Below are 27,975 nucleotides of genomic sequence, written 5' to 3' on the forward strand. Positions count from 1 at the left end.
CTCTCTCTTATCTGACCTTCCCTGGAAAGCATCTCTTCACTCTGTCTCCCAAGGTCTTTCCCACATTCCATTACAATTTACAGCTTAATTTAGGAAAACATTTCACCCGAATTTGGACAATAGAAATTAGAATCTAAACAAACCACATAACTGGCTATGTTCACTGGCCAAAATAAGTCTTAATCTGTAGACATACTTCAAACATGCCTGATCTGACATCCAGAAAGTTAACGTTTAAGGCCCTTCAACTAAACAACTGTCAGCCTTACCGGGTAGATTAGACAGGAATCACAACCAGATTCTAATTTTATTTTTAACAAAATCTAACAGGGTCTCTTCTGACCTTGTCTTATCTGGTATCCAGCTTCCGACTCTGCTCTCTCTTATCTGACCTTCCCTGGAAAGCATCTCTTCACTCTGTCTCCCAAGGTCTTTCCCACATTCCATTACAATTTACAGCTTAATTTAGGAAAACATTTCACCCGAATTTGGACAATAGAAATTAGCAGCAAACCAATTAAGTTCTCGGGACAGTTACCCCGTTCAGAAACATTGCGATCTGTGGACACAAAACAAATATTCTTAAACCCTGACCACAATGAGACTTTCCTGTAGCTGAACATAAAAGGGAGGGGGGAAAAATATCATTGTCTATACATATTTTTAGATGAACAACCCCAATATCTACTTTGCGTTTCTTTCAAAGTAAAAAGAGAAAGAATGAATTTAACGGGTGACAGAATTCAATATCAGGTCATACCTAAATTGTAACCACAAGGGGAGAGCACTTGGTGTTTTCTTTGCAGTCAAAATCGCTAGTCACTATTACCTGATCCTCCAGCTAAAAGTCTAATGTAGCTGGCTGCAGAAACTGTAGGAGTGTGAGAGCAAAAGGTGACCTGGCAAACCTGTTAGAAAACGTTAGGTAGCAGTTTCGTAATCCAATAGCCAATTTATATTCTTGCTCTCTTTCATCTCAGTGCGAACATCAAAATTATGTTTCAAAAATACAATCTATTGCTAGCATTAATTCTATTTCTTTTTTTGCCTGGATGTTGTGCATCACTTTCTCAACTCTTATTGTATCTCCATCCTCCATTATTTACGGACAAAAAAATATATGCAATTGTCATTATAGACTTCATATAATTGCTTCTTAATCCACCTCCTTCTCTTTGAACATGTTCCTGGCCATCACGTTCTCCTTTACTGCCTGTAAAAATTATCGTCGTCATCTTCTTTTCTTTAAAACGTAGGTCCACAGGCTTTTTTTTTAAAAAATCTTTTTAAGGAAGTTCCCGTTTTCACCCATCCAGACGTTGAATTTCTGGACGGTTGTCTACTTCTCTGGATTCTGTCCGAGCACGTATATAATCACTGGTCTGTCGCGTGTTTTGCTGTCTGTTGGTGTTTCTCCAGCTTTTAACTGCTAAAAATGAATTCACAGCATAGGCTGTGGTTGCCAAAAAACCAAATATCTAAAAAGAGAAAGGGAACATTTGTTTGAAGAAATAGCAGAATAACTGTTAATAACGTTTAACAGAATATGGATTGTGGTGTGCGCTGTTGCTGTCTTCAGATCAAAAGGCAGCTACCTTTTACTGCCTTTAATACTGGTGTCCTGTTTGAAGGACAAATTATAATCCTTATCATAAAACTCCTTTAAGCACAAACCAGAGATAATAAGCCTACACTTTGGGGGGGGGTAATTATTATTTTTAACCCTGTTGGTGCCTTTAATATGAAATCATCAGGCATGTGAAAATACAGCATCCATATATGCCAAATATTTTCAAGTAATGCTGCAGGATAGCCATTTATCCATCCATGTGATTTTTGAGCTAAAGCCCAGCTCCATTAAAAACAAAAATAACATAAAGTAACTTAAACATATGATGACACGGATTGTTTCTTTTCCATTAAAATTTCATGTCCTCTAGATTTTTTGAGATATAATTCCTGGAATTCTGCAGGCAAAAATTATGGAATGGTAACTCTGAAAGCAGCCGGTTAGCTTATACCATAACATTGCAAAATCCTTTTGCGAAACGGAACTGCTCATTAACTAAAGCACCAATACACCATCTGCAATTCCAGTGCCCACACGAGGTTTTAGCAAAGTGTTGGCTTGCAATCCCTTCCTGAACCCGCTTCAAGGATTGTTGCTGAATCATGCTTTTTAATATATACCACAAAGGAGCAATTATTAAACACACGGAAAGTGATTATTAACTTTAAACAGTGTGGTATCTGGCATTATCACACAAAGACAAAGTGCAGGCTTACACACACACACACACACACACACACGGCTGCAAACCCCTGATCTACTCAGAAAAAAAGCTTGTCATGATTGTCACTTTATGGCAGTTCAAAAAGCTTTGTTATTAAGTTGTATGTTTAAAACAAAGCCAAATGAGATGGATCATTTATATATCAATAACCTGAAATGGTCAAATACTGTATATCGGCATTGTCACGATGGTAATAGCCAACATAAAGACAACAACCAATTTTGCTTCTTAATGTCTTCAATGTTTTGACTTCAAACAACATTGGTTGTTTAGGCTGATTGCTATACGAAGAGAGAGAGGCTGGTATTAAAATAGCCTAAATTGAAATTCTAACCAGCTATTAATCAGTCAGAACAGAGCTGTGAAAGGGACCTTCAAGGTCTTCTAGTCCAACCCCCTGGGTCAAGCCAGAGACCCAGCATAAATTAATCTGGGTGGCAGTTTGCTGTTAACAGTGGATTGACAGAAAACACAAATATTTCATCTTTTCGACAGGAGAAGGCAAATAAAATCAATGTTTTCTTACCGCAGCTACAATTTCTGCACCTTTTTTATGGTTTAAAGCTGCAAGTACTATCGACGCAATGAAGAAGAAGAAAGTGCAGATTCCAGTATTGACCAAATCCTATAAAAGCAAAATTATACATATTATTATATCTTAAGAATCTTAGAACAGAACAGAATATTCTTTATTGGCCAAGTGTGTTTGGAAGCACAAGGAATTTGTCTCCAGTGCAGAAGCTCTAGGTGTACATACGACAACAAAGTAATATAAACATAAGACACCTATAGGAGAAGGCAGTGGAACAGATGTGAAGGATAATAGTCATACAGCTCTACTACAGGGGGTAAATATGCTTAGACATAAGACTGTGCTCTGGGAACTAGGTGTTCAGCGGACCGATGCCATGAAGGGGAAAGTCTTTGTTTCTAGCTGTTTGGGCATTCAATGCCCTATAGTGGAATGTCCAGGATGTGAGAGGTCTGTAGATATTTTCTCAGCCCTCTTTCTCACCCTTGCAGTATATAAGTCCTCAATGGAACGCAGGCTAGTTGCAATTGTTTTTCTGCAGTCTTAACTATCAGCCGAAGTCTGTCATATTATCTGTCTGTCATAAGATCAACTAAATTGATGAAGCAGGACAGTTTGCATGCAATTAATTAGGTAAAGGTTCCCCTTGCACATCCGTGCTAGTCGTTTCCAGCGGTGCTTATCTCCGTTACAAAGCCGAAGAGCCAGCGCTGTCCGAAGACGTCTCCGTGGTCATGTGGCCGGCATGACTAAACGTGAAAGGTGCACGGAATGCTGTTACCTTCCCACCAAAGTGGTCCCTATTTTTCTACTTGCATCTTTACATGCTTTCGAATGGCTAGGTTGGCAGAAGGTGGGACAAGTAACGGGAGCTCACTCCGTTATGGGGCGCAATTAATTACTTTATGTCAAATTGCAACTCCACAGAAAAATACACATTATACAACCAGTGAATAATTGGTGCATTATAGTCAAGAAAAAGAAATTACTTAATAAAACAAGGGCAGTTTCTTCTTTTCTTCATTTCAATACTTCTGAACCCACAAAACATTCTTCTAGCCACAAGAACATTTTATAACTTAGCTACTGATATATAAATAGATTGCTAGCTCTGTCAGATCTAGAGAACTATCTGTATGCCTGCCACATGTCTCTTAGGGATTGACATGTTACAGGATCTCTGTAAAATGCTAATTCTGTTTGTGTGACATAGTTTTAGCATAAAGGAACATTTCTCTATGTCCTGGAGAATTTTTTCAAATATTCTTCATTCCTGAAACAACAAATCATTCAGTAACTTCTGCAATTCAGTTTCACAGACTTCCTGTTTAGCAATGGAGCTCAAATGATTTTAAGCTCACTGAATTCCCAACTGTATATAATTGGCATACTGTTATGCCCATTCATCATAATTCTAAGGAATTAGAGGTAGTTTTTGTTAAAAGCTTATTAGATGCTTTATAGGCTTACCAATACACTCAAAAAGAAAACAAGAGAAATGCAGATAATCCAGTTAATTGTATCATAGATTTCACAGGTTATAGACAAATGCTTAGCTAATAAACCTAATGTTCCAATAAAGGAATAGTTGTGATTCATTGTGTACATTTTTTACAGAAATATGCTAAGATCACTTTGTTTTTAGTCCATCTTCTCTTCCAGTTTCAATTTTTAGAGTTTTGGGGAAATAAAATCCAGAGTTTTCCAACCAGAACTGGATAGATGGATAGATGGATGGATAGATGGATGGATGGATGGATAGATAGATAGATAGATAGATAGATAGATAGATAGATAGATAGATAGATAGATAGATAGATAGATAGATAGGCAGGCAGGCAGGCAGGCAGGCAGGCAGGCAGGCAGGCAGGCAGGCAGGCAAATCCAATTTAACCAGCCAACATGAGCTCAAATCAGCTTTCTACAGCCAATAAGTTTTGATGTGGGAAATATTTACATTCACCGTCTATTTACATTAATTGATGTTTATATATTAAATGGATATCTCGAACAATCACATAGGGAAAGCTCTGTTCAATGAATAACTACAGATATTTTAGTAGCCACCTAGCTAAACAGTAGCCACCTATGTAATCATGAAAGCATTCACTGGATTAATGTGGAAAGGAAAAGAAACTGAATACATCGGTATGCATTACTAAGAAATTAATCAGTTTCAATTGCTGAGTGACTTAAAAAGTATGGGGTTTCACCACAGAGATGTTGGATTTTATTTGCACCCGTCGACAGCCCTTCAAGCCACAATCTGCTGGTTTAAGACTGATCCACACCAAGCCAAGGCATCATAGTTATCTCTGTTATAGTAAATCCAAAGCACTTTCTGGAAGGCAATCACATGGCTTATTTGAAACCAAGGAACTTGTTTAATTATAGTCGACCACAGCTTTCTCCAACTGTGCATTGCCTGGATATAAGGGAATAGAAACTTTTACAATTCCTAGCCAGCATAGAAGCAGAATGGGATAACTCGTTGCAGTCAGCTCACCATGGCCAACCTGCCATGGGAAAATTCAACAATTCAATTCTATAAAATAATTACAATTTTACTGTAATTTTTGTCATTCACATTTGGTTTTGCCCCTCCTTTATCACTCTTTCTTTAATGATTCTACTCCCATGATTTCTTCAATAGTAGCATAACTCATCCTGCTGTGAGCTGTTCCAAGGCGAGTTGTGCTAAACCAGGTGTCCAAACTTGGCAACTTTAAAACTTGTGGATTTCAACTCCCAGAATTCTCCAGCCAGCTATGCTGGCTGAAGTATTCTGGGAGTTGAAGTCCACAAGTCTTAAAGTTGCCAAGGCTGGAGACTCCTGTCCTAGACCCACATAGAAGTTGCATGTGAATTTGTCTGACAAAGCTTGTAATACACAGCAAATTAGCTATGAGCTAATTTGGATATTCTTCCACTTGCTATTTCAGATTATTGGTCAAGGACTATATTTGAAGTCTGTTTGGGACATATGTTAGTTTCTTTATCTTCCATATGCAGATTCTTTCCTGTAACGCCATTTGCTAAAAGTGCATTAATAGCATTTCTGGGACACCATTTTGCCTTCCCTTTTAAATCTTCTTCTTTTTCTTTCTAATGTATTTGTGTTTCAATTATCATCTCTTTAATGCACTCTTATACCAAGCATTGCCAAGTTGTAAAGTCATAACATTAACTGGTCTTTCAAGTCATAAATACACAAAATGCTTAAACAGCTTAAGCTGCAGACAAAATGGGTTCTTCTTTTTCTAAATGTGTGAGGAAAAGAAAATGTCCTGTCCTTATTTCACACACAGAATGAAGGAAAGGAGAAATCTGAAAAACAAGCCATTTTCTCTTTCATGAACCCTGTAATTTGGAGATGTAAAGAAAAGGTATTTGGTTACCCGGGTTTCTCTTTCTCTTTCTCTCTCTCACAACACACACAGATTGGTATTTTTTATAAGGGTGTTCCTATAATTTATCTCAATATTAATTATGCAAAGGAAAATCACAGAAAAGATAATCACAGAAAATCACATTGCTACAATTAATTTTTAAAGAGAAAAGGTCAGATGACAAAACCTGCAATTTCGGAGGAGAGAAATGGACTAAGCTGATGGTGCAGTTCACAAAATATTTTAAAACTCAACAGACTGCCTGATTTTTTTATTTTTTTGTATGCTAGGCAATTATAGGTCTTGTGTTTTTCTTAGACCCAAGCCAAGAGCAAGCAGATTTAGCCAAAACCAGAGTATAATGGCCGAAGTTTCTACTTGGAACTATCCTTTATATTCCCCTACACAAAAAATACTTGAAGTTCTGCTGAGGAAGACAAAGAAGGTTTCAGTAAATCAACTGTAATAAAGAGGTTAGATGTGAAAAATTGACATCGTCTACCTTCCAACATCTTTTGCATTTGAGATGGCCTGTCCCAATCTATGAACCTCTAAGAATTGAAACAGGCAAGGAAGGCATCAGCATTGCTCAAAGCAGACAGAACCACTCTGTAGCTAAATCGCAGGTGTCTTCCGGTCTCATGACTGGGAAAATAACAGCCAAAAAGCAGAGGAGGGAGGGAGGGAGGGAGAGAGAGAGAGAGAGAGAGAGAGATGGTCTAGAGTGGAGCTCTTGCCTCACAATCAGGAGGCTGTGAGTTCAATCCTAGGTAAGGCAGATATTTCTCTCTCTGGGCACACTGAGAATATATCTGCTGAACAAAACTCCACATTGGGGACAGGAAGGGTATCCGGCCATTAAAATGCTCTGCTAGCTCCATTCAGTTGCCCAGACTCCACCCTGCAAGGGATTATGGGTTCATTAAATGAAGATGATGACGGATGGACAGACGGATGGTGTGTGTGTGTGTGTGTGTGTGTGTGTGTGTGTGTATTGAAACGTCGCCAAGATACTCTCAATCTTACATGGGAAAAGACGCAATATATAGATAGATAGATAGATAGATAGATAGATAGATAGATAGATAGATAGATAGATAGATAGTATTCAGCTTTGTTCGGGTATTTTCCCACGTCATTATAGTTGTGCTTTTAAAAGTTGTGCTTTAAAAGCACAACTATAATGACGTGGGAAAATACCTGAACAAAGCTGAATACCATGCATGTAAGTACCCGCGAAAACTTAAGAAAACATATATATATTCATATATATATATTCAGCTTTGTTCAGGTATTTTCCCACGTCATTATAGTTGTGAACAATACAGAAGCCTGAGCGAGGTTCTGAGTTAACTGTTGATTAGGTAATTTTAGAATGCTCTAAAATATGAGTACATCCCCTCCAAAAAAAAAATACTTTAAAAAAAAGCATCTCTTGGCTTACAGCAAGGAACAGGTTACTTATTTTATTCCAATTTTCACACCATCTATTTTTCCGGACTAGACCAGCCTAGCCTTGCTCTCATTCTCAGACCTCTCAAAGTTAATTGACTGCAACAGTGCTTTTAATTTAAATTCATAAGCAGTGAATGATGACTTCTCTTTTGCTATGAGCCACGGTGGCGCAGTGGTTAGAGAGCAGTACTGCAGGCTACTTCTGCTGACTGCAATTTGGCAGTTCAAAACTCCCCAGGCTCAAGGAGGACTCAGCCTTCCGTACTTCCAAGATGGGTAAAATGAGGACCCAGATTGTTGGGGGGGGGGGGAGCAATAGGCTGACTCTATAAACTGCTTAGAAAGGGCTGTAAAGCACTGTGAAGCGGTATTAAGTGCTATTGTTATTGCTTATCCCTTTCTGGATCACAAAAACTTGTGGGTGCCCCCCCTCAATCATTTCTTTAGGCCTTTTAGTCTTTCCTAAGCCCTATTTAAACTGTAAGCAAACATCAATAAGAATATTTGTAGGTCAGGGTTGAAAGGAGGGGTCCTTGTTGCTCTCTGAGCTGGGTTGTTTGCTTGCAGACATTTTATTATCCAAACTAGGTAACATCATCAGTGCTAGTAACTGCTAGGCAAACCCCATTCCTTACAAACATCTAGGATTCCTCAAAACAAGCATCAGGTTATGATTTTCTTAGCACATAGTTTGCACTAAATATCAAATTGCCACAATCATGAAAGCTATTTTGGGGGGTGAAACAGGACATTTTCCCATCCCTTTTGGCTACCCTTGCTAAGACAGACTGCAGTAACATTTAGCCAAATCTCTGCTTGTTCGTTCATCACTTCCAATTTGAAACAGATCCATTATAACCCGTCACAAGGCAGAGAAGAGGAGAACTCTAAACCAATTACAATTAGACTAAATATTTGAGGTATTTGCAACACTTTAAAACAAGGATTTAGGAGTGAATATAAATTCATCCTAAAAGCGCTTTCAGATGGCCATTGCATTCCTTGATATTATTTGCATACATTTTATTATTTGTACTGATATTATTTGCACTGTGGAGCTATATTTGTTTAGCAGCATTATTTCCACTGTTGGTTTTTAACCCATTATCAGAGGCAAAACTATCAGCGTTAGTCTGAAAAATGACTTGTCTGCTCATTTCCTCAATAATTCTTAGCTCTTTCCAGCACACCACAACTGATCTGTTGGCATGCTTACTTTCTAGAAGCTACTTAAAAAAAAAACAGAAAAAACAAATTTAAAAAAGCATGTAATTCACAATATGACAATAGGTTTGCTGGCAAAAACAATATTCTACATTTCTTTCTTGAAATATTATGTTTATCAAAACCTCCAAAAGTTTACAGTATTGTGATTAGCCATCACTGCCATTGAACACTTCATGCCTACATAAATTATTACAATACATAATTTTTATTTCTCAGGAGTTCTTGGCACACCTGCAAAATTAGGGGGGGGGAGGCATTTATTCTACACTGGAGGGAAAAACATTTACTGGCTTACCAGTCAATAAAAATGTGCATTCCAACCTGTCAGCCTGGGAGAGAACGAGTGAAGGAATTTTTGGACAATACAGTAGAGTTAAATCTCCTGAAAGTTAGTGTACATTTCAGGATTTTTTTTTAAAGTACAGGAATAAGACTAAAAAGGACACAACTTAAGAAGATGAGGCAGAAAATGAGTTAAAAACTATTTCCGCATTGATAAAAACAGTGCAATTTTAAAAAAGTCACTTCATTATAGATTTGTATCTATTAACAGTTATTGATTTACACAGCTAATTCATACAGTTTGTATTGAATTCTAATACAAGTATCAGTATGAAGGGACAAAGTTATTTCCCCAACCATAAGCAACTAAGAAGTTGCAATAAAGAAAACCTTGGCATTTGCAGAAGGGAAAACGCTATCAGATACAATTTCAGCTCTAGATACTTTAACACACAATGTTTCGTAACACATCTTACAGCAGTGGGGATCCATGCTGAATATTAAGCAGGACGTGTTCTCTATTTAGTGCAGAGAGTCGTAGCATATTGCTCTCATAAGCTCTAAAGTTCCTGCATTGAAGCAATCAGAGCTTAACATCTAAACTTCACATGTTTATTTAGCTATTTTTGTAAAGGTTTGGATGAGAACTTACTGTAGTGTTCCAGTTGATCTGTGGTATTCTTGAGTGGAGATTTAGGCTGAACATAAGCAATAGAACTCCAGTAACTACCAAGGCGCTACAGCTGACAAATTCAAAAAAATAAAGTCCTTCACAAGGAGAACATTCCATGATGGTCTCTATGCAGATGAAGGAAATCAAAGCCAAAACCTAAGACATGAAAAACAGGAAAACAGTATTGTAACATTCTGAATATATAGTCACCAATAATACTAAAGCATACATTGGGAAGTAGATACTTAACAATGTGCAGTACCCAATAAGATTCGTGATATAAAACCAAACATGACAACTTTAAGACTTGTAGACTTCAACTCTCCACCCCATGGCTGGCTGGGGAATTCTGGGAATTGAAATCCACAAGTCTTAAAATTGCCAAATTTGGAAACCCGATATACAGAATTCAACACAAATTACCCCAAAGCTAGTTTGCTTCTACAGTATACGGCAAGCCAAGACGCATTCATCTATAATTTACTGGATAAACGATTGTATGTATTGGAGATCTATTAAAGGGCACTTCTGAGGAGTTATGAATTGTTTCCAAATATAAATCAATGCAAAGAATCTGAACCAATAATTGTATTAGTGAAATGTGTTTTCTTATAGGAGTTCCCATATACTTTAACTTATGAAATTTAAGGAGGCTGTAGATATCATAATCTCCTACTTGTAACTTTGTGTTTACCCATTGCTGCTGCTATTATTGTTGTTGTTGTTATTGTTATCATAGAAAACTTATGGAGAAAGAGTTCCCTCAAGTTTGGAAGCTCTTCAGTATTCTGTTTGGTTTAAAAGCTGGATGGGACACAGAAATGGTATTTAGCCGGTTCTGACCAGTTCTGGAGAACCGGTAGCAGAAATTTTGAGTAGTTTGGAGAACCAGCAAATACCACCTCTGATTGGCCCCGCCCCATCTATGCTCTGCCTCCCATTGAGTCCCAGCTGATTGGCTGGGTCTTCTTTGGTTGCCCTGCACAGGAGAATGGAGCTGGAAAGCAGGTTAATGGGGTGGGGAGGGAACGGGGATTTTGCAGTATCCTGCCACTCCCATCAAGCCACACCACACCACATCCACCAAGCCACGGCCACAGAACTGGTAGTAAAAAAATGTGAATTCCACCACTGATGAGACAGCTTTCTTTACTTGGTTGCAAAGATAAAGTATAATCTGATTTTCATACTACAAATATAATGGAAAATCGTTCTAAGTCATCCCTAAACCTTTTGCAATCATGGCTCCCTTTACTATAATATTAATAAACGTACTTCCCCTTAAAATGAACACCAAAATGAACACAAATGGCAAATAAAACAATACAACGAAACTCTGAAAAGGTGAGTTTATTGTAACAGTGTAATGAATAAAGGTTCCTTCACACCTCTCCTGTATTCTGCCTGCATTTCCCCAAGAAAGGGACAAATCACAGTTCAACTCAAATCCCAGCCATGAAAAAGTTGTACATTTTTGTTTTCAAACCTCTATACGTCGTTCACCTTCATGCTGCTTTGCTGTGGGAAGCAAAACTTTGCATAAATTCACCAACTCCTTGTAAAGAACCACTGGATTTTTTCTGACTCAGATAATTTTCCAATGAAAAAATGATACAGTCATATTTTCAGGGACTTCCTAAAGGCCAGCAAAATTGATACCGATCTAACTTCTACCCAATTTTACCCTGTTCATGCTAATTCTCAAGGCACGTATGTGTCATGCAAAGAAAGGTACTTATTTCTAAAACATCCCCAAGCATGTTGTAAATGAAACTGGTGGTACAAAATAAAATGTGGCATTGGTTTATAAATTTCCCCCAAATTGTTTTAGTTCTTCACTTTAGTTCTTTTACAACTGTTCAGGGTCAAAGAACAGCAGCCAAAAAGAGCTTTTCCCAAATATTTTGTCCTATTGTAAAGGACACAGATATTTTTGCTGCTGCTTTGGGATTGGCCTCGAACAGCACCAAAACAAGAAAGAAAGAAAATGAATTGTAGCCGCACCAGATCCACCTCGGCAAATCACCTTAATTAAGTATTACTGTCAAAAACTGAGAAAAATGAAGACAATGCACTGAAGTTTAAATGTAACCTCAGCAGAAGTTTTCATAGGGAAAAAGAATGCTACCATTACATTTTCCCTATTTAGCTGGCTGCATTTTATTGTTTGATAAATTGGGCAATAAAATCGTTTTTTAAAAAAACCTTCGATCGTGACAGCTTTTTTTTTTTTTTTAAGTCTTCCTGTTTATCTGAAGAGGCCCATAAAAAGACTTATTGTGTGTGGTTCAATGACATAATTATGATCCTGATTGTGAAAAACCACCCAATAGTGTATTTCTTCTCCCCCACTTAAGTATATTCAGGATCTTGGGACAAAAACTTTTAACAGGTGTTACTTTATCTTGTAATATGCTAAAACTGATAGTACATCCTAACACAGGGATGGGGAGGGATGGAGAAAATGGTGCTTGGAATCCCCCAAACCTAGAAGATCAGATGCTGAGCTTTTCCACTGGAAGTTTGACAGTGGAGACCCATGCACTGGAGACCTCCAGCTGCTGCCAAAGCCTACAAATGCAAGTAGATAATAGGTACCACTTCAGTGGGAAGATTTTAGTGTTTAGTTTAGTTTACTTTATTGTCATGGCACCTCGTACAAGGAAATCAAACGCCATCTTCAGTGCACAAAATGACCATGAAAATAAACACAGACACACATCCTTCACCCACCATACATTGAACCCAAAACCCCAGACACGGCACCAACACTGCACTCACTATACGGTAGAATTCAAAAGAGCTGCTGCCCTGGGATAGAAGCTGTTTTTCAGCCTATTTGTCCTTGTTTTTATTATCCTGTACCGTCTGCCAGATGGTAATCGTTCAAAAAAAGGGTTCCTAGGATGAGATGGATCTTTGAGAATGTTTTGAACTTTCTTAAGGCAACGGGAGCTATAAAGCTCTTCCAAAGAGGGGAGAGGGCAACCCATGATCTTCTGGGCAATGACATTAACCCTCTGGAGTGCTTTCCTATCTGTCCCTGTACAATTGGCAAATCATACAGAGGTGCAGTAAGTTAAGATACTCTCTATGGTGCAGCGGTAGAAGGTCACCAGCAGTTTTTCATTCAGCTGTTGTTTTTTGAGAAGTATAATTTCTGCTGTGCCCTTTTGACCAGGGCTGCAATGTGAGCACCCCAGATCAGGTCCTCTTTTATGGTAACACCCAAAAACTTAAAACTGGCCACTTGCTCCACTCGGTCTCCATTGATATGCAAGGGCTGGATGTCTGATCTATTCCTTCTATAATCCACTATAAGCTCCTTGGTCTTATTGGTGTTGAGGACCAAGTTATTGTCTCCACACCACGAAAGCAATAGCAGCGTTCCGTATGTCTTGGCATACAGTCATGCTGGACACATGACCACAGAAATGTCTCTGGACAATGTTGGTTCCCTTGGCTAAGAAACAGAAATGAGCACTGCCCCGTAGAGTCGCATACGACTAGACATTGGAAACCATTACCTTTACCTTTTAAATATATCTTAATATCAAATCTCTGTCTTGTACTTAGGTTTAGATGTGTTATTCTGATTTAACCTGGCTAGCACAAAGTAGGCCTCAACTCCCTAACCCACCAGGTGTTTTATCTAGATCTTCTAGAACTAGAAGCTTGTTAGATAAACAAGCTTTCCTCAAATTCCTTTGGCTTAGTTGGGTAGATACTGCCATCCCATGGACCAATAACATTCAACAGCCGACCTGTCTCCAGGGGCTTTAGGTATGTCAACATTCACCTGCTCATCCCACTCCATCCAGATCAAGTAAAAGAAAGGGACTGACAGCTATTTTCTCAACTACCACAATTGGGAAACAAAGCCAGGAGACTCCACCAATTGCATTCCAGAAGGCCCAATTCCGAAACTTTAAGGATATTCACCAGCCTTGTGGTGTTATGTAATGCTACCGTAGAAAACTTTACTGCCAGCTCAAGGATTGGTGGGTTTGTCTGGCTGTGCTCAGAGACATTAAAACAGGACTGGAACCCTCAAAAGTATTCTGAACTTCAATTCCCGCCAACTTTGACAGCAGTGACAAGAAATGGTGACGGTTCTATTAGAAACATCTGGAGGATGTGGTTAGGTTGTGTATTCCCAGTCCAAACGCAACAAGCACCTCCTTGCAACCACTCAGAAGGGAAATGGGAAGCTCACTCGTCACAGATTCACTGGTGTGGTTAATGATTATGGTGCTGGACTATGACCAAGGAGACTTGTGATCAAATCCACCAACTGTCACAGAAACTCACTAGGTGCCTTGGGAGCAGGTCCAACCTACTTCACAGTGTTCTTAGGAGAATAAAAAAAGCAGAGTAACAGCACTGGAAGGGCCTTCTAGGGTAACCCACTAAAACTGCCAGGGTCATCTGTATTATTGCTTCTACATTCATATTTTATGAAATTTTATTATGTTACATGTCTCCTTTATAGTTTTGTTAATAAGCTTATGTATTTTTCTTGCAGTGTTTTCTAAAGGCCATTAAAAAGGTTTGATTTGAGTTGATAAATCTCTAGTAAACAATAAATTTTAAGGTGTGTTTTAGCTTAATATTTCAATGGAATTGGAATAAAGAAAAAAGCAAGTCTCATTTAAAGTAACAGCTTTCATTTCAAACAGCAGTTACTTAAGATTTATTAAAGTGTCTATCTGATATTCAATTAAGCAAAATGCAAGAATTTTAGTATAACCTAAAAGGAATCCACTAGAATAAGAATGTTACCAAATCAAATAAAAATGTTCACAATATCAGGAATTTCAAATTTTCAATCTGATATCTCTCTTAGATGCCATGCTTTAGAACAGTCTAGACATACTGGAAAAATAGGAATATAAAAAAATAAATCTGTTAGCCACAACACTAAGAATATAGTGTTCTTCCAACACAAATATTGGACCGATTTCATGTTTCATTAATATTTCATTTAAAAAGCACAGATTAAATTTTTAAAAAAGTATAAACATAGGCCAGGCTAGAAATTTCATAAAATTAGAAGAGCTGTTTTCTAAAAAAAAAACAAAATTCAACATTATCCTTGTATATTCATTAAGTATGACAGAAGTTCAAATGAAAGGCATTTTATTTATTTATTTTTATTTATTTATTTATAAAATAAAATTTATTGACCATCTTACCACAAGATAACTCTGGGCAGCTTACAATAATAAACATACATTAATTCTCACATGTGCTCTTCAATAATGTACAGTACAATAGTGTATACTATTCTCTTCTGAAAAGTTATAAAAGAATTAGAGAGTTGGCACTCTCCTAGGTTCAAACATCATATTTAAATAAGGAAAAGGTGTGAAAAAAATATTTATTTTACAGAATGTCTATCTACCATTACCCTATTCCCAGTAGACACGGAGGTAAACAATAGAAAAAAAAGAATACAATCAAAATAAACTACAACTAAATACAATAAAATTTCTATCCAAAATCATCCTGGAATCCATCCAATTTTGTCCCAAGACTGGATGGAATAAAACCACTTGAATCTGATTGAGAAAAGCCATGATCTTCTTATTTTTCACCCAGGTGGATCACTTATGTAAATCATGAATTGTTTTATCTATCACTGGTTTTGCCTTTAAACTCTTTTTAAAACTTTCACTGCATTTTACTAATTGATTTCTTTTAGCAAAGAATTCTGACTTTTGAGGAATACAAATTTAACCTTCTCTCCTTGTCACACTGGTGCAAAACAGTGAAATCAAAGGCAACTTTTCCCTCTGAGGTTTCTCAGCGTAATTAATTCCGCTTAGTTGTAAATATGTCCTGAGGGGATTATAGGACAATGTGTCATAATTTGAAGATTCAAGTTCTTAATTACATAGCTACCAATCTACGGAAGCATCACATCTCAAAAGTTAAAAGCAATAAATAATTACACCTTCTACCAAGCTCAGCTGTTGACTACACAGCATCAATTAAGAACAAAGTAATTAAGGGCAATTAAATAGGTTAGAAAAATGATTGTGCTGCAAGAAGACAAGAGTGACAGCAAAAGAAGAAAGAGTTATGCACTAGGCTCATTTAAAAAAAAAAGTTAAATATAGAACCTCAGTTGGAAATGAGAAGAAAAGAGCATTGAAACTTGCCAAATAGCATATGAAAGACTTTTTCCAGAGTTTTTAGCATGTACTTTATTTACAGAAATTTCACAGAAGAGCCAGATAACATCAGCATATTTTAGTTATCTTCTCATCTTTTATCTCTTCGTTCTTTTGTTTTCTCTTAATGGGAATAATCCATTGTTAGAAAGCCACAAAACAAAAACACAATTCTTTCAAGAGATTAGATTTCAACAGATTTCAACGTATGATCACAATGGAGACTGGAACATCCATTACTAAACGATGCGGCCATTAAGTAAGGTACCATGTGACTGGGCCTAATTTTACAAACTTTTTTTGCCCTGATCAGAAAATTATAGGGTTTGTTAACCTAAACAGACTTCCCCCCCTTTAACTTTGCTTTTTTGGAAGCCAGCTGTTCTGACCCAGCTCCCCAAACACTACAAACCCTCTGATGTGAACCCAAAAGATTCCTTTATTAGGAATGCCGGCAGCCCCGGTACAAAAGTTTCTCTCACAGGTTAACAAGCCCGTCCGTCTGGAAGATGAATAGTTGCCTGCCACCCGTATTCATCTCCGCCCCCTGCCTTTTATCCCCAGAGCTAGGCTGGGGCTTTGCTAGCAGTGGTGGCTCTTCCATCCCAAGGACCGGCTCATAGATTTCTACTGCTCTCCTCTCCTCTGACTTCTGTGCATCTGCAAATCAGGCACTGGACTCAGCTGTTCCTCTTCTTCTTCATCAACCACTTCCAACCTGGGGGGATGTTGACCCTCACAGATGGCCCAGGCTGTGCCTCTGTCTCTCTCTCTCTGCCAGCTCCATTCCTTCTTCCCGCCTTGGAGCTCCCTAATGCTGACCCTGACTCCCCTGACTCCTGTTCCTTGGCTTCTGGAGGGGCCAGCAGCCAACAGGCCACAACACCTGCTGGGAAGATTGCAAATGGCGACCACTTCACCCCTGGACTATGCAACTGTTGTAAACGCAAGCCGGTTGTACCCAGATCGCAATCCTGTGACCACAGATACTGCAATGGTCCTAAGTACGAGGATCAATCGCTAAATCGCTTTTTTCAGTGCTGTCGTAACTTCCAACATTGCTGAACAAATGGTCATAAGTCAAGGACTCCTGATGTACGCTTACAATGGATGGGGCTGAGGGAGGAGGAAGATTCATACTCATCGTTCTTCTCCAAGATGTACTAAACTAAATGACGTGGGTGTGTAGGTGTTTCACACATTTAAGCTACCATCTTCTCTTTAAAAATACTGGCGTTATGAATTCTTTTCTGTGTCTTCTCTCTCCCCACCTTTTCAGTTTCATGATGGATGCAAGCAAATCAAGGAGAGAAGCAACGTAGAACTAAGGAGAAATTTCCTGGCAGTCCGAACAATTAATCAGCAGAACAACTTGCCTCCAGAAATTGTGGTTGCTCCAACACTGAAAGTTTGGACAAACCCTTGGTCTGAAATGGGATAGGAGTAGAATAGGGTATAAGGTTAGAATAACTCTGTTATTCTGATTCGAAACGGGAAAAAAACCCCTTCATTTGTAAAAAGTTGGACAATCTAATTGTGAAGCCGTGTTCTTCACAGAAAGAATGTGTCTTCGTAAACATATAGCAACACTGAATTTCAACAGGGAAAAAGGTGTTCAAATCAGAACCAAATGTTTATTGAGTACACCTTTTTAATGTAATAATTTACTTTCACTGGCCCCACAAATCTTTTCAGAAGTGCCAGTGGATAAATGAGGGAAGAGACAGAAAATCAGCAGGGGATAAAAATAAAAGAACACCTTGTTATAATTCACCCACTGATGTGCATGTATGTAAACTTCTTTCTTTGCCATATGATGCTTCATAGGAACAAATTATGTAAGAATTTCATAAGCAATCCCCCAAAATAGAAAATAGAAAAAAATGAAAAAAATGTATGCCTTCAAATACAAAGACACTATCTAATCGCTATAGGTTGATCACCCCTCAGGGAAGAACACTTAAAACTTCAGATATACCTACTCTGAGAAAGGTAAAATAAATTTTAACAATGGAGTTTACAGGAGATGCAACAAAGGCCGTAAAAAAATTGTGGAGAAAAGAATAGTAACTTTAGTTTCTATGGGCGTCTGTCTGTGGAAGATAAACTCTTAGGAACATACGAAGTGGTATAACTGCCGTTCTCTTCCTGCCAAATAAATAGTTTAGGACACAGCAAAGAAATATTTACAATTCTTTTCATGACCTATGTTTATCTTGTTACTAATTCTAGCTATTTTTCTTTTCTGTAACTTTCACAACACAGCATTCTCTGCATACTGGTAAGCATCAAAATGTACACTTTTTATTATATATGAAAAATTATTTATCTCACCTCTTGGGAAGATAATCCTGTATTACAGTATAGACAATCATTTCAGGAGTTTATTATAAAATAAACAGCAATCAAACAAGTTTTTTTAAAGCAACCTTCCGGTGTCTCATCGCAATACAGGGCTCCTCCATATTATGAAGTCTGGTTAAAAACAGTTTACACCAGTACAATCAAAACACAAGAACTATTCCAAAGAAGTCCCAAAAGTGCTTTTTCAGGAGGCAACTGGACTTTCTGGTTTTTCTTTGAAGATGCTGAAGAAGCTTCTTGGGTGAAAAGTGAAATGTCTTCAAAGAAAAACCAGAAAGTCCAGTTGCCTCCTGAAAAAAGCACTTTTGGGACATCCATGACCTGGATGACTGAGAATTTCCATAGATATTCTAAAGAAGGAATGTGTCTTTCAAACCACAAAGAATTCTAGAAGGTCAAGCTTGGTTGAATAATAATATAACCAGAGAGCGTCTAGAACCAAATTCAGTTCCCATGGCTAATAAATAACGAAATTCTAAGCATTTTAGGTATGCTGAACATTGAAATCAACACCCTTCCTAGTTCAGTGATAAACAGGCAGCCATAGCAACTTTTTAAACACCAGTGTGATTCTTTTTTTAAACCCAATCAATCAACTTATATCCAGACCAACGAATTGAACTAAAAAAGCAAATGAGAAACAAAGGTGACTATCTTACATTACTATACAAATACCGAACAGATGAACAACACTGTGTAAACAGAACATATGCAAAGATGGGTGGAGTTGGCCATAAAGGCAAAACTGTCTATTACAAGGAAACGTAGCATGGATATTCTTCCATTTCTTGCCTCAGTTATTCAATGGTTTCAACTAATACTTCTACAACCCCTTAAAGAATTTCAGATATCTGTGCTATGCTAATCCACCTTTTCATATTTTTTTAATTTACAAAATGTATACCGACTAGCTCAACCCATGAAGGCAGCTTATTCTCAAAGGTCAAACAATCCAAACAGGAAAGCCAAAATGTATTAAATGTAACAATACTGAAAAATGTGTAACTATGAGCAATCATTAAACATATGTAACAAATATATATTTCAAAAGGCTGTAGCACACAAGAAAGAGAGGGGAGGGAAGTGAAAGTGAAGGGAAACCCATAGTCATCCAACTGGCTTACCCACAAAGTCTCTTGCTTTTTTGTAGCCTTATTGGTATACATGTTGTCTATTCCTGAAGGCTTTAAGTAGCCAACAGTCCAAAAACATCATAGAATAAAAGAAACATTCTCAAAAATAAAACCAACTTTAAACAGAATAATCAGCAATATCAAAACATGCTAAAAAGAAAATAGACAAAATCTATTTGTTTTAGGAGCTTGATCAGTCATTTAAATCTGTATGAAGTCTCTCTGAGGACCCTCCAGCTAAATCTGCAACTGCCCCTATTTCAAAACGCTTCTGTTATTTTCTTAACAACCAGTTCTGTGGGTGTGGCCTAATTTGTGGGTGTGTCTTGGTGGTCATGTGACTTGGTGGTCATGTGACTGGCTTCCTGACTGGGCATGGCTTGGTGGTGATGTGACTAGCTGGGCATGGCTCGTATGTAAATATTATAAATATTGATGTAAATATTGATTTTTTTAATGAAAAAAATAGCAACTTTTACCCAAAAGCAGGCAAAGCAGGCAGGCAGATTGAATTGCTCACAGAATCACTTAGAGATCTATCTGCAATCGGCTATCTGAATCTGTCACATAAAATTTGCTTGCAAGCAAACTCACAAAATTAATTCACAACACACCATGTATGTAAATATTGAATTTTTTTTATAAAAAAGAGCAACTTTTACCCCAAAGCAGGGAAAGCAGGCAGGCAGATTGAGTTGCTCACGGAATCACAAATTAACTTAGAGATCTATCTATCTGCAATCAGCTACCTGAGTCTGCACTGAAAAGCTTCAGTCCTAAGGAAGGTTCGGCTCTGCTTTTAGATTAGCTAGAAAGTAAGAAATCCAAGGATTTCCTGCTTTCTAGCTAATCTAATTCTCCTGGCAAAGCAGAACAGCTGATGGGCAGGGGGGAAAAAAAAGGAAAAATAGCAACTTACCAAACCAGGCAAGTTGGATGGCTCGCATGCCAGGTAAGGAGTGAGTGGGTACGGAGGGGCAGGGCCAGCCAGTGGAGTGATTTGCCGGTTCTCCAAACTGGGGACAATCGTGTGCGCAGCGTTTGCAAGAAATCATCAGCTGACAGCCAGCCCGAACAGCTGACAAGCGCTGCGCTTGGATGCGCAGCATTTAAAAATCATCTTGTTTCCTGCTTTTTCAACCTCAGCTGTGCCGTGCAAAGCAGCTAAGGAGGGAAAAGCAAAGAATAAAAGACAACCTAGAGCCCGGGCAGGCGGATGGGCCAAATACCGAACCAGTTCGGTGTCAGCTACTCTTGCAGCTACAGGTTCTATAGAACGAAGCCAAGCCGGTAGCATCCCACCCCTGTTCATAACCCTTAGATTTCTGCAAATATCTGGGAAGGAAAATAGTTTTACATAGTTTTAAAGCACTGTATGTGACAATTACTGTTCTAAAAATGTAGTTCCTGCCCTAACAGTTTTCTAAAATGTGTGAAGTAGAAGTGGTCTTAAAAATTTCCAATACAATCTTCTAGACACAGTAAATGTGCCCAGAGGAACTCTTACAATCAGATGGGATGTAAAAGCATTAGAACACACTGTTGTGCGTAGTTGTCTAATTTCTAAGAATGGGAGTCAGCTACTTTGGGCTCTCCAAATATTTTGGATTACAATTTCCATAATCTTATAAGGGCTGGAGTTGAAAACATCTGGTGGACACAAGTTCCCCTTCTTCCAAACTAGATAAGTACCAATTATGAGGAAACCATGCAGAAGCAACATATTATAAGAACATCATTCCTACAGAGAAAACATCCAGCTGTTCTTGTTAACTCTTTCACTTATTCTAATACTAAATCAATCATATTAGAAATTGCAGGCAGTACAGTGATGCCATTAAAAAGAGGCAGAGAGAGGTTATACTCATTAAGAGAATACACTTCTTGTCTATTTCTTCAACGGAGGCTTCAATAAAGGATTTTCTGAATGCAGTAGATAAGAAACTTGGGCTCCCAACAGTCAGCAGTACAGTATGTGCCATTCCATAGTTCTCATTAAAAAGAATTAGCACTTTTTAAGTTTATCGAATGCATTCTTCAAAATCAAACCAAGGAAGATGATTCTACTTATTTGTGCTAAAAAGACTGGAAAATTATAATGGCAAAAAGAATACCTCGACAGCAAAGGCAGTAATGACCTTGTCTGTCTGTCTGTCTGCTGCCTGCCTGCCTGCCTGCCTGTCTCTCTCTCTCTCCTCTCACAAACACACACATACACACTAAGCAAAGAAAGAAAAATTATCTGGCAAATCACTTCAGTATGTTCAATACTAAAAATACAGGTAAGTCTTTGAATTTTTAACCATTCAGTTAGTTATTTGAAGTTACAACAGCACTGAAAAAAGTGATTTATGACCCTTTTTCACACTTAACAACTGTTGCGACATCCTCATGGTCACATGATCAAAATTTGGATGCTTGGCAACTGGCATGTATTTATGACAGTTGCAGTGTCCTGGGGTCATGTGACCATCTTTAGCGACTTTCTGACAAGCAAAGGAGGAATCCAGATTCACTTAACAACTGTATGAGAAACTTAACTTGAACAACTCATGGCAAGAAAGGTTGCAAAATGGGGCCAAACTCACTTAACAACCGTCTTGTTTAGTAATGGAAATTTTTGGCTCAATTGGGCAATACGTCCAGGACTACCTTGTATTTTTCTATCAAATAATCTGTTCAAAATCAGCTTCTACCGCCATCATCCATTAGAATACAACTTGCTTTAAGGAACTTACAGTAAGAGAATGATACCAAGGGCCTAAAATTCCTGAACTACTCTGGCTGTAATTCCGACAGAACCAGGATACTTCAAGGTTTTTTTTTTAATAGAGCAATTCAAAAAAAAAAATTACCTTCTACCCTTGGTTGAAACAAAGCCACACAAATGTGTTTCAAATTATGCCCCAAAAGAACAAATTTTCCACTGTCTGAATTTTTAAAAAACATTTCACATTCCCTAAAGCGCCAAAGCTTCCCACACTGTGTTTAAATCGCCTGCCAATAATGTGTCACCGAGCACCCTGAAGTGCAATACCACCATCTATATATTGTACCACCATACAGTCACGGAGGGGTGGGGGCCTCAAGTAAATATTTTCCAAAAGAGTCCAAGTTACACTAGACTGAACCAATGGGAGATAAAATTGCTATTTGCAATTATGCAGAAAACTACAAATGAATCTGGAGAACAGAAAGTTATGTAGAAAACATGCTTTCTCCAAACTCTGCAGTGATCATCTATAACTAGAATATCTATGTATATTTCTAATATCTTACTGTGTCTTATTGTAAGTAACAAGCCTTTTTTGTCCCTGAAAAATTTCAATACCAAGCTTACTATACAGAATTTGAAGTCCTATAACTCAGGGGTCCCCTACCACCGGGCCCCGGACCGTTACCAGTCTGTGGATCATTTTGTACCGGGCCGCAAAGAATGAATAATCGTGATTAAAATATATATAAAAATATGTTTTTGCTTCCGGGTGTCTTATTTTGAAAGACAACCACTTCCGCCCTCACCTAACTTCCGCGCTTGACTCTTTGGGCGCGTATTTATCCTGCATCAGCAATGCAAGCTAGCCCTCACAAAATGAGCCAGAAACAGAGTTCAGAGGAGAGTTTTTTTGGAAAGGGTAAACGAGACAACGATGAAGCCATGAAACCACCAAAACTGCGCCGCCACATGGAGACACAACACCCAGCATTAATTAAGGTTTTTTGTTATTGGAACCTTCACGCCCCTACCCGGTCCTTGAAAAAGTGTTTCTGCGTGAAACTGGTCCCTGGTACAAAAAAGGTTGGAGACCACTGCTATAACTAATTCAGCCAAAAAGTGCAGTTTAGCTTAGATAAGCTAACTTGAGCATCAAGACAATAAATATATTTGTTGTAGTGTATTTAATTGCAAAACATTAGGAGCTCCAAAATGTTATTTTAAAAAAGCAGCCACAGAGCCTGCATTTTATAGTTTCCAAACTCTTTATCCTAATGACATAAAAGACAATTAGTATAGCAATTGCTCATGTATTATTTGCTCGTGAAATCTAATTACTGAAAATAATTGTGCTTCCCTTTTGATCTTATAATAACATCCCAATAAATGTGACTTTAAAGTACAGTAATACATAAACACTAATTTTGGATTATGTTCATCTTGCATTTTGCTTGATTTTTTTTTTTTTTATAGTGGATTTGAGTTTAGACAAAACACAGAGAAAAACCTTTAAAAACTCAAAGGACAGTCCAGGACCAGACCAATCTTAAATGTCAGAGTATAGCTGTTACATGACAGCACTTCCAATCAGATAATAAACCTCAAATTGTTTTGAAATGACTGCAAAGTTAGCATTTTTTAAAATGTTCAAACCCATAAATCAGGGGCCCAACAAACACCGAAATGTGGATTTTTATCATCTTGTGATCAGTGAATTCAAATAAAAACAGAGCTACATGTATCAGGCTGACATATTTACTTGAAAGCCACGCAACACACATTAATTAACGAATGCTTTCTTCTTAAAACCCAACAAAAATCTAGTTCCAGTAGCCGGTGTGGTATGAGCTATTTTCCACTGACAAGATTTTGTTGCATTCTTAGAACAGAAATAGGGAGAAATGATTACATAAACTTACTTCCTTCCCGTGTATAATCATACTAGGTGCCTTTCTCAGGCTGGACAAACTCCATTGATCACCCAGAATTTTGTTCCAAGTTCATAAAGCTGCCCATGGGAAACACATCCTTAAAAGTCCTCTAGTTAGATGCATAAAATATGCGTACTATACATTTAGGTCATCCCGACACGAGCAAATGGGGACATCAAGTTTGCAGTCTTGTTAATTAAAAAATGCTGCTGGAAGCATCTAATTCAGATTAACGGTAAAAAGTTTATCTTAAGGCAGCAAACTCTCATTCGAGCCGAAGCCCAAACAATGATTGATTGCTGCCAGTTCAAAAGAAGACAGGAACATGTAAGTCCTGTGTATGCACACAATGCTAAATAATGGGTCAATTATAGTAAAGCAAAATTTTGTATCCCTGAGATGTGTATTTCTGTTCTTGAAATGCCATTAAAAACACTTAGGACATCAGTACTGCAGTGTTCAAACACAGAGATAAGAACAGGGCACCTAAGCCACAAACACAACCCAAACTAAAGTCAGACCAAGGTCAGTAAACCACACCTGTTTTCCTTTCCCAATTTGGCCATGCAAAATAGATGTATGATGGGGGTATACGTCAACGCTATTAAGATACAAATGAAAAAGTAAAGCTATTAAGATATGAACAAACTAGCAGTCAAAGTAGGGAAAAAAAGTCAGCATTACAATACATTCAACATGCAGTATCACATTAAACTTTTCATGTTTAATAGTCTATGATAGTAGCTATTTCTGTGGCCACACCTTAAAGCTATCAAAACTGATCTATAATAAATCACTTTGCTGTTGCTGTTCTCAGGTAGTCCTTGAGTTATAGCTGCAACTGAGCCCAAAATTTCTGTTGCCAAGCAAGACAAAAATTTTCCTCATTTTACCTTTCTTGCCACAGTTGTTAAGTAAATCACGGTGGTTATTAAGTTAGTAACATGATTGTTAAGTGAAATCTGGCTTCCCCATTGACTTTGCTTGTCTGAAGATCGCAAAAAGTGATCATGATTCCGGGACCCTGCAACGATCATAAATACACGCCTGTTGCCAAGCATTTGAACTTTGAATTTGATCATGGAGATGTTGCAATGGTCAAAAATGTGAAAAACCGTCATAAGTCACTTATTTCAGTGCCTTAACAGTCACTAAACAAACTGTTGTAAGTCAAGGGTTACCTTTATATATTATTTGGAAGATAACCAGGTTCTACACCTCCCCCTCTCCACCATTTAAACTGCCAGTTTATTTTGCATTCTGCTTTCACAAATGTTTGTGGGAAGAGAAACTGAAAGTGAATTAACTAAATGTCCATTATAAAATCGCTGGAAGCCGCTGTTCCTTAAATTTCAAGGCCAGATGTGTTGGGCTACAGAACAAGGATTTTTCAATACACAAATGATATTCCCTCCAAAAGCTCAATTGCCTTTCTCTTTAAGCCTTTAGGCTAAGGTTTCTCATGGCCTGACTGGGGAATTCTGGGAGTTGAAGTCTACGGGCCTCAAAATGGCCAAGATTGAGAAACACTGCTTTAGGCAAATAGTCAAGAGTTTTGGAACTATTTTTAATTTTAGACTTGCTTTCGTTGCTTTTGCATTTTGCTGTGATACAACAGCAACTTTAGTGTAAGTTTTTCATCAAATGTCTAAAACTGTTTTCAGGAATTTTGTAGACCAAATGGGATACAAAACTTTGAAACGCTATAAGTTTTATATCCTATTTAGAGCCGCTTGAGCAATGAGACAGACAAAAACAAATGATAACAAATTGTTCCTATTTCATTAATACTGTAGAAACCACATCTTCTATGTATTTCCAAGTTCACATATTTTCATTCCAAATGAGGCATTCACCCAGACCAAAAGTCCCACATATTTCTGTATTGCAATGCTACAGAAACAAAAGCATTAATAGACCTATCGGCTAAATCGAGTGAAAGACATCGCAAACACACTTTCTAGAACACACTTTGAGGGAAGAGATAAGAGAACAAAAGAGGACGCCTTATCTCCCATTTTTTCCCTCTAGTTATAAAGAATGACTTTGCAAAACCGGTTAAGTATAAATAACCTTATAGAATGTCACCCGGTTGCCAAATTGCTCCTTAATCAAGCAGAACCCAAACTGAAAATAAATACTGGTGAAATTACAGGAATGAGGAACAACTAAAGGAAAATGGATTAAAGGAAAAGTTTTCTTTTTCCTGGAGGGAAAAAAAAACCAGAAGACACCAAGAAGACAAATAAAAGGAATGCCAGTATCCTCACAAATTTTGCAGAGATTCCCTTCCCATAGCCTTAAAATAGTTGCTCATAAAAAGGAGGGCAGGGAATAAGCAGAAAAAGAAAAGTAATATGTTATATAGTACATAATCCTTTTCATCCCATTCCAAAGATGTCCAAATGGAATATGAATTTCCCCAAATCCCAATTCCACAGGCTTTGGACACAACCAACAAAAGAACCCTTGTAATTCTACAGATTTGCGACAGAGGTTTTTTATAGATTATCATACTTTATCCTCCGCAGACTGATACACTCCCCAAAGACAAATAACACATAAATAGTACACAAATAAACCAAAAAAAAAAACCCCGTTAAGTGAAAATACACAAGATTATATTTTCTACCCGTGTTGATTTTTGGAGTATTTAGAAGAGCCTTATCCAACCAGATACCTCCCCATAGCACTGGGCAACAATCCCCATCAGGCACAATTCAGAAATACACCAGGGACTAACAAGGAGAAGGAGTATAAACACAGGGGAAGGACAATCTCCATAATTTCTTCTCCCTTTGGAGAGAAACCATAGTTAGATCATATCTCTCTGCCAAACAATGAAAGGTAACACCCATGCCACCAAAACTGAAAGTGCCCAGCCACCCCACCCTTTGGTCATCAGGAAGGGGCTTAACTCTTTAGGATGATGTCCTGAGATGTCCCGACACCTTTCCATCTGTTGCAAAATCAAACATCTGGAACCTTCAAAGCCATTTCACAACCTTGGGAGGGGGGGGCGGCACCCAGAGGTGAAAGCTTGGAAAGGAGACCAGGGGTCCTTCCTCAAGCAGATCCTTTGAACCCCAGTACCCATCCTCCCCATCCTCCATACACACAAACATACAGGCACATACACACCATAAGCTTCCCTCCCTCCCCCCCCCCCACCAGGGGCTGGTAGGCTCCAGATGTTCCCTAGGAAATAAGGTAAACAGAGCAAGGAGCATACACACACAAAAGGTTGATGCAACATCTGGAAGTCGCCATTCAGGGGTTCTTGGGGAGGGGAGGGGGGAGAAGAATGGGGAGACCACCAAAGAGGGGAGACGACCCCTTCCTCCTCCCCCCCCTCCTTAAAAAAGCGTCTGGGACCCCCGGAGGCGGATCTCTCCTTGCAGGGCAGGGGTCGGGGAGGGAAGGGGGCATCTATACCCACCACCTGAGCGACCTTCAGGAGGCCGACGGGGCCGCGCAGATAGTCGCGGTCGCAGCGGAGGCCGCGCAACCCCTGGCGCTGGCTGACGGGCTCGGTGGTGGGCTGGTAGGGGCTGCCGGCGCCGGAGATCATGGAGGTGCTGGACGCCTCGCCGTCGAAGCCCTCCAGGTCGTCGGGGCTCCTCATGGCGGCCCGGGAGGCTCACTTCACGCCGAGGAAGAGGAGGAGGAGGAGGAGGAAGAAGAAGAAGAGAAGGGAGGCGGGGAAGGCGCAGCAAGCGGCGGCGGAGGCAGCAGCAGCGGCGGCGGCATGTCGGTCCGCGAAGTGCGGCGGACCGCCCCGACCTGGTCCCGCCCCCCGCCCC

General features: G+C 38.7%; 1 protein-coding gene across 1 annotated transcript; it reads right to left on the reverse strand.

Moving 5' to 3' along the window:
• Nucleotides 1-1,035: 1,035 nt before the first annotated feature.
• CMTM4 (CKLF like MARVEL transmembrane domain containing 4) lies at nt 1,036-27,975 on the reverse strand. Its single transcript, XM_026714171.2, has 4 exons — nt 27,612-27,975; nt 9,832-10,008; nt 2,821-2,919; nt 1,036-1,478 (listed from the first exon to the last, which is right to left on the reverse strand). The coding sequence occupies exons 1-4, from the start codon at nt 27,795-27,797 to the stop codon at nt 1,305-1,307; spliced, it is 636 nt and encodes a 211-aa protein (XP_026569956.1). The 5' UTR covers nt 27,798-27,975; the 3' UTR covers nt 1,036-1,304.

This window comes from Pseudonaja textilis, chromosome 11 (genome assembly GCF_049901715.1).
Source record: "Pseudonaja textilis isolate UNSWEBS1 chromosome 11, rPseTex1.2, whole genome shotgun sequence".
NCBI lineage: Eukaryota > Metazoa > Chordata > Lepidosauria > Squamata > Elapidae > Pseudonaja > Pseudonaja textilis.

Coding starts and splice junctions, on each gene's coding strand:
- CMTM4 (XM_026714171.2), bottom strand. CDS start 27,797: ATGAGGAGCCCCGACGACCTGGAGGGCTTCGACGGCGAGGCGTCCAGC. Junction 10,009..27,611: donor TCCTGAAGGTCGCTCAGGTG/GTGGGTATAGAT, acceptor TTCATGTCTTAG/GTTTTGGCTTTGATTTCCTT. Junction 2,920..9,831: donor AGATCAACTGGAACACTACA/GTAAGTTCTCAT, acceptor TTGCTTTTATAG/GATTTGGTCAATACTGGAAT.